The 7,708-nt window shown below is 32.7% G+C and overlaps 1 protein-coding gene across 1 annotated transcript; it reads left to right on the top strand.

The window, feature by feature from the left end:
- The first annotated feature begins 1,785 nt into the window (after window positions 1-1,785).
- LOC115885488 lies at window positions 1,786-4,111 on the top strand. Its single transcript, XM_030904430.1, has 2 exons — window positions 1,786-2,044; window positions 2,374-4,111. Exons 1-2 carry the CDS (start codon window positions 1,957-1,959, stop codon window positions 3,207-3,209), a joined length of 924 nt encoding a protein of 307 aa, XP_030760290.1. The 5' UTR covers window positions 1,786-1,956; the 3' UTR covers window positions 3,210-4,111.
- Window positions 4,112-7,708: the final 3,597 nt, after the last annotated feature.

The raw sequence follows: 7,708 nt of genomic DNA, 5'->3' as shown, positions 1-7,708 counted from the left end.
TTTTTGGTATCTAAACCTGATATACGACGAATATCATACATCTACATTATCAATAAATATTAGTAAAAATCGGCATAAAAACTAGGAATCAGTTGTTTGGAAACAAGTTCTTTTAAATCTTTCTTTTTATTTTCGCTTAACTCTTGTTTGGCGGTATAGGCTTTACTTAAAGAAATATGTTGTATAGGAGTACTTTCTCTTTTTATTTCTTACAATAACATCAATAAAGTGCTCTTGTTTGTAAGATGTTTTAAATGAAAATGTTAAAGGATTCTCTTTTTTAAATCTCATCACCTTAATATAATTCCAAGTAATAGGTGTACCAGTCTTATCCCGGGTAAAGTTATTTTCCCATTCTCCTTGAAGTTTCTTCAGGTCAAAGAATGATTCATAGGTAAGTTCATGCACCAAAAATGGAGGTGGATTCTTTTTTGCATTTTTAATTAGGGTGACATATTGATGAGGAGAATAAATTGGCCCTGATTCCAAATTTCGTTTAATTTCTTTTTCAATTAAACTATGTATATTGTCTCCTTCATTTTGTGTGCGACCTTTTATAAAAAATTTATGTGTAATGCTATTAATATTAAGATTTGCAACGGCATATAAATATAGGGATGCGATGAACTTATTTTTGTTTTGGCCACAACAATTGTCAGAGTAAAATGCCACGTCGCAACCTCCATCATTTTCTTCGGATTTTTGCTGTAAGTATTTAAATATAGATGAATCAATCTCACTGGCTCCTCATTTGGCATTAGTTTCGTTCCAAAAGTAACAATGTACTTGGTCATAACCTCTGTTTTTTATGTCCGGCTCCTTTTGGGATAGTTCAGTTAAAGTAAAATTGTAGTTGTTAAGTTTGGATTTATAATAAAACGCAGAAGTATCTCCCTGAGGACACTGGAGGACGCTTGCAGGTCATAAACTACTACTTTTCTATTCTCGTTGATATTTAAACGATCTAAACGTTTTTCTGTTCTACTTAGCTCTTTCTCTTCGTGATGATTTTTGTATAATTCAGCAATTCCATTTTTTCGTTTAATTCTGCATTGTCATACTGTAAACAAAGATCGCACTGATCCTTCTTTGGCTGATGAAATCCTAAATTAAATTCTTCGTTAAATAAGTTATAAAATGTACAATATTTTCCAAATGGTTTTTCCTTTCCTGTTTGCTTTTCTTGGAAGTCACGATACAAGTCTGTTATAGTTTTTCCCCCGTCTATAAATTCTTTAGACGTGTTTGCCCTTACATAATGAGATTCTATTCTCGGGATAGAATTTAAATGATCTCTCATATCTTGTATAATCATCTGCTGATGATGCTAACATGGTTAGCGAAACGCGCGTCCAGTGTAAAAGTAAAAGTGTTTTGGTGTATTGTGGTGATTTAGTGTAATTTTATTTTGCTGTGTAACACCAAAGGTTCCAACCCTCAACTGTAATCTTGTAGAACTTGAGGGTCGACACGTTTGTGACTATCATGCCTTCCACGTAAATCATTTTCTAAAAATCCATTTTGATCAATTTTCAAGTGTATTTTTAAAGAAAATTTTACATACTCTTATTTGTATGTTATCAACCGTAAAATAAAAAGCCTTATTGCTTTTTCTTGGCCTTTCTGCGTTAGTGTATTTGAGGGTTGAGTATCAAAACTCGTCTTATCCATTTTTGGTAATTTTGAGTAAATATAGTCTAGTATTGGCAGCCCTGCAATAATATTCAACATCATTTTTGTGGCATAACTCATTCTATCCTGTATAACTAATCTTATCCACGCGTATATTGGTAGCAAAACTTGTCATATCATGCATGTGACGATTTGCCCTATTATCTTCATTTTAATAGTGCTTTCTTTAGTCATTGATGCAATTTCAGGCAAAGCACGATATATTTTATAAACGTTTAGTGTTAAACGATATATTTTTCAATAGTTTTTTAAACAAAATGAACAATGAAACGGTCGTGTTACATGAAGGAAAGGGCAGGCGGAAAAATAGAAATAAAAGTTCCTGGAGTAAAGAAAAAGCCAAGGTTGAGAGGTATGTATAAGTTAATGTGTCTGAGATAATTAGAGGCCTTTTTAATATAACATTCATACCTAAATTTTTATAATAGTAACGGATTAATGATGAGTATTATATCGAATGTATTAGAACCGGTATATTTATTAGTGTTAAATTCATTTTTAAAGTGATATAATCATGAAATTAATAATAATTGATAAGAAATAGACTAGATCGAATCCTAATAACCAGAGAAAAGACTATTTTGTTCCAGAGTATTAGTATTTTGTGAAATCTTAACATTACTTTAACGGCTATTACTATTAGAAAATTTGGTCTTGATTGGTATACTTTTATATTTTTAGGAGAAAATCAAAAGGTCTACCAAAAAAACCAACATGCCAGCATAAAAAAAAAATTAAAATGCAACGAGATACCTATGCAGGATATAAGGCGCTTTCACCAATCCTTTTACTCTCATGAAGATAAAATTTCCCACGACAATTTCATATTAAAATACACTTCTCAAGTAGCACCAAAACGTAGACGCCCTAGCGCAAAGGGTGGTTCTCAAAAGGCAGTAACTATAACGTATCACATAAAAACCAGATGTCAAGGTGTAGTGCAGATTTGTGGCAATGCGTTTTTAGCTATTCTTGGAATATCTAAATTTAGAGTGCAAAATATTTGTAAGCAACATCACTTAACTGGACAAAGTGCCAAAGAAAATCGTGGGGGTGATACCAAGTCAGCAAAATATTTGGAAAGAAAGAATGAAGTTAGAAAATTTATCCAATCCCTAAAATGCGTCCAATCTCATTATACACGCGGGCAAAGTCTTAGGCAATACTTCCCTAGTGACTGTTCTGTTCGTAAATTATGGAACTCATATAACAACAAAATTGAGGCACACAATCAAGTAAAATATCATTTTTTTTGGGATATTTTTATGAATGATTTTAATATTAGTTTCAAGACACCAGCTACAGATGCTTGCTCCGAGTGTATAAGACTTAAATCAAACATTCAAATTCTTAAGGGCCAAGAAAAAGCTGGATCAATGGCAAAATACACTGTCCATAAAATGAAAGCAAAGGCATTTTATGAAATACTTAGGGAGGAAAATCCAGCAACTTTCAAATTTTCATTTGACTGCCAAAAAAATCTAATATTGCCAAAAGTCCCCGATCAAATTGCCTAATATTCTCGGCAATTATACCAATATAATATGACGATATGCGAAGGGCATTCAAAGAATGTACAAAATAAAGAAACCGTCAACATTTTCACTTGGTTAGAAAGTGAACGCCTGAAAGGGTCGAACGAAATATCCTCCATAGTCTTTCACTTCCTTTGCAGTAAAAATTTAGACAGTTATAAATCCATACAGATTTTTTCAGATGGTTGTCCAGGCCAAAACAAAAACATGACAATGGTTGGTATGTTGGCCAAATGGCTTAAAGAAAAGTCTCCTAAAAATATTCAGTCTCTAGAGTTCATATTTCCAATCGTAGGCCATTCTTATATACCGCCAGATAGAGTCTTCGGGAGATTAGAAAAAAGACCTTAAAAGGAAGGATACCATAATTGATCCCCATGAGTATATAAACATATTTTCTAAATACGGAAAAGTAAAAATACTTGGTAAAGACGTGCCTGTTTTTGATTTTAAAACATGTGTAGCTGAAAATATTAAAGCACCTGGTCAGTTACATTTCCAGTTTGCGCCAGCAAAAAGATTAAAATTGATAAAAGATAAAAACACTATTTTACTTAAAGGGGAAACAACATACAAAAGTGATTTAGGTGTCTTTAAACCATTCCTCAAAAAAGGAAAAAATTTCCATTTTAAGCCTGAATTGCTTCCACTGAAGGTCCCGGTAAAAAAGGAGAAACTAGAAGATGTCAATAAACTTCTCAAACAGCATTTTGGACCAAATTGGATGGAGCTTAGTGAATTGGACTTCTACAAGAACCTTCTATCCAGACCAGACAAAGACGAGATTCAAGAAGAAATGGAAGAAATTCAGGATATTCCAACAGAATTAAGTGATGAATTGACCGTATGATTTAACCAACTTTAATTTGTTTAAGATACTGTCTAATAATTTGTTAATAACACGTTTCTTTCAATAATAGTATGTTCAATAAAAACATTTACATTTAGAATTAACCCACTTTATTATTAAGAAAGTAGTTGATCCGGCATATATCTTATTTCCAAAACTCTCTTTATCCCGTCTTTTTGTTCCATAACTGACCTAATTCATTAATTTGCAACAAAAATGTTCTTATCCAATTTTATTTTTTTAGTAAAAAGTGCAATTATGCATAAATTTATTTTTCCTTTTGTAAAATATCTAAGTAATGCTTAAATTAGCAAATGACAAAGTATTGTTAATAAATATTGACTAATTAAGTTGCTGTTCGTTTTTTGCGATTATTGAAAATTAACGAATTTGGATAAAACTAGTTTTGGAACTCAGCCCCTCATATATTATTATATAATCCACTCGTTTCGCCTAAAATGTCTAAATTTTTTTATTGAAGCTGTAGATCAAATTTATAAACGATTCCCTTTCGTTTCACACGAAATCAAAATTCTTAAAGAACTTGTTTTTTTAAGTCCAAAAAATTTAAAAAATATAGAAACAATTGGACCATTAGCTTCACATTTTTCCGAAGAATGTATAGATATTAATTTATTAGATAGAGAATTTAGACAATTAAAAAACTCTGATATAAATGTTGAAATGGATGATATTACATTTTGGCAAAATGTGGCAAGTATTAAAAAAGGAGATGGAAACTTAGCATATCTGGAACTTATAAAAGTAAATTAGTAGTAAATTTTTTATTTACTTTGCCACATAGTAGTGCTTGTGTTGAAAGAAATTTTAGTGTTATAAACCTAAATAAAACAAAGCAAAGAAATAGGCTGTCTACTGATACACAAGCAGGTATTCTTAGATCCAAAAGTTTTATATCACAAAAAAACTGTTACGATTATGATATACCCAGCGAAAGGTTACAAAATCATAACAACAACATGTATCTTTAATCATACGTAATACTGCATGATCGAAAAAAAAATGGGGTCAAGTTGGCTTGGAAATGGCGATCGATGACATTCCCATATAATTTTATAAATATATATATTATATATAAAATTACAGCATTTCATAGCCATCGCTGACGCCGTTTTCTTTTTCATGGTAATTTGTCTGTAGTTAATAATGCTATTATTATTATTTTTGGTTTTAATTAAGTTCATTTTGTTATATAATTACGCCATGCACCAAAGAATATGTATTGTGTTGTTTCTTGTTTTAGTTTAGTAACGTTTAGTTTATATATGTATAGTTTAAGTATCTATTATGACTGTTCCCGTTCTATTGATTTATGATTTAAATGGTTAAAATAAAAATATGTTTATTTTAATATGTATTTCCGTATTTTCATCACACCAATCCCCCCCCCCCTTCGGCTGTCTGAAATTTATTTAAGTCTAGTGAAATTTTAGTGATTTTTTAAAACGCCATCTAGTGAATTCTTAAATTTTGACCAGGCAACACTGTCAGCGCTGGTTGTGTTGATGTTGTAGGGTTAATAATACGTAACTATTATAGTGCCTATATTATTTATCTGAGTTTTGTTAACCGTGGTGGAGTGGAGTGATGAACAAGTGCTTAAGTTCTTAGAGCTGTATGCCAGAAAGACATTATTATGGAATCCCTCGCATAACGACCACAAAAAAAAACAAAAGGTCCACGATGCCTGCAAAAAAATATGTGAATGCCTCGAAAATGTGGCAATTGAAGAATTGAAATAAAAAAAATCACTAATGGCAGCATTCCCGCTCCTATTAAAAAAGAAAAAAGCGTCAATAAGATCTGGAGCGGGTGAGCTGATGAGGTGTTTCAGCCCATTTGGTTCGCATTTGATATAATGGAAAGTTTTTTGGGAACACTATATGATGTAGAAGACACAATAAATACAGAAACCGAGGTAAGTAAATGAAAAATAAAAAATGTTCTTAATTACCTATTATTTTTCCTCTACAACCGCACAAGATATTCATGTTACTTGGGGTGCGAAATTATTGTTCAGATAGTTACTTAGGGAAACCACTAATGCATATTTTGTCAACTGCATGCCATCCACGGTTTCTGATTTTTTAAGTACAAATTACTTTCATATGCGAACATATTTTGATACGATTTGAAACGCTAGTAATTTATAATATGGTAATTCTGCTTCAAAATCAGTGTCCGGGAAAAATATTTTCCCGCGTGCATACTACGCGGGAAAATATTACTTTGCGTATGCTATAGTGTGCGCAAGGTATTTTCTTTGCGGTCAGTCGTAAAAAAAGGGATATTTTAGGATTATTAAGGATCTAAAAATAAGCAGCAAATTCAGATGTAATTCTAAGTTGGAAGTTGGCGCTCCTCTGGCTACAGGTTGTATAGTCCTTAAAGCAGATAAATCTGCATTATGTTGTCTCCAAGAACCTTCGATAAATACCCTGTTCTCAATGGTGTCAAAAGTTCCACGGGGGGTGTACAAATTTCGGGAATGTTGACTTCTTCTTAAGAAGTTATGTAATAAGAGACAGGTCAATGTTTTCAATGGTACCTTACTTACGTCGATTTCTAGCGGTCTTCTGAAGATTCTAAATACAGATGTTAACACACCGAAAGTATTTTCAACGATTACACGACTACTTGAAAACCTATAGTTTAATGTTCGTTCATTCGAGCCCATATCGTGATTTCCTGGAAAAGGTTTCATCACATTTCTATGTAAAGCAAAAGCCTCATTGGCATCGCCTAGAAACACATAAAGTACATTCTTTTCTCTTCCTGGTAGCGGGTAATCTGGTGGTAAATTAAGTGCATTTGTCAACTTTTGCCACAATAGGCAGTTTTGAAACATACCCCGATCACTGATACGCCCTTGGCCACCTATATCGGCAAAAATAAAGCAATAATCACTATCAACTAAAGCCATCAAAACTATACTATAGGTTCCATTTTAGTTATAATATTCGGAGCCACTATGTGCTGGACATTTTCTTACGATGTGCTTGCCATATATGGCTCCGACGCACCGGGGAATTTTTTTCTTGAATCCTTTTTCTATAGCCAACCATTGCTCGGGTGTTTGGGGTAACTAGAACAAAAAAATATATAATATAATAAAAATAAATAAATAAATATATCTTCAAGACAAAATAATCTAATGATAAAAGGCATAAATAAAAAAATTCATATAGAATTTTATTTTTTTCAGCCAGAACAGACTGATGAAGTTGCATCTTTGACACACGATATAGACGACGACGAAAAAAATGAAGGCGAAGAAAAGGATGAACAAAATATGACAAATAGGAAGACGGTAGATGAGAAGAAGAAAGAAACTCATGTTTTGAAGAAAAGGCGCACTGCTCAAGACTTTAACGTAGAAGTTGCATAAAAACATCTGAATGACAGTTTGACAACACTAAACCAGGTTTTGCAGAGTAAACAGGCTAAAGATGAAGATGACTGCGATCTGTACGGAGAACAATAGCAATTCGAAGCGCAGTAGCTGCATGTAAACGGTCACTTGCTTCTACAGCTGCCGTGGAATTATTGAGGGCAGGACAGCGGACAGCGCGAGTAGCAGCGGCAGTGGCTGCATGTAAAGGGGGTATAA

Source organism: Sitophilus oryzae, unplaced genomic scaffold (assembly GCF_002938485.1).
Source record: "Sitophilus oryzae breed Bouriz unplaced genomic scaffold, Soryzae_2.0 scaffold_395_pilon_pilon, whole genome shotgun sequence".
Lineage (NCBI taxonomy): Eukaryota > Metazoa > Arthropoda > Insecta > Coleoptera > Curculionidae > Sitophilus > Sitophilus oryzae.
Note: the sequence above shows the minus strand (reverse complement) of the source record. Positions and strands in the feature narration are given on the sequence as shown.

Bases quoted from the DNA above. Each gene is read 5' to 3' on its own strand.
- LOC115885488 (XM_030904430.1), top strand. From the start codon at position 1,957: ATGAAACGGTCGTGTTACATGAAGGAAAGGGCAGGCGGAAAAATAGAA. The intron at 2,045-2,373 runs GTATGTATAAGT...TTATATTTTTAG, and splicing joins GAAAAAGCCAAGGTTGAGAG to GAGAAAATCAAAAGGTCTAC.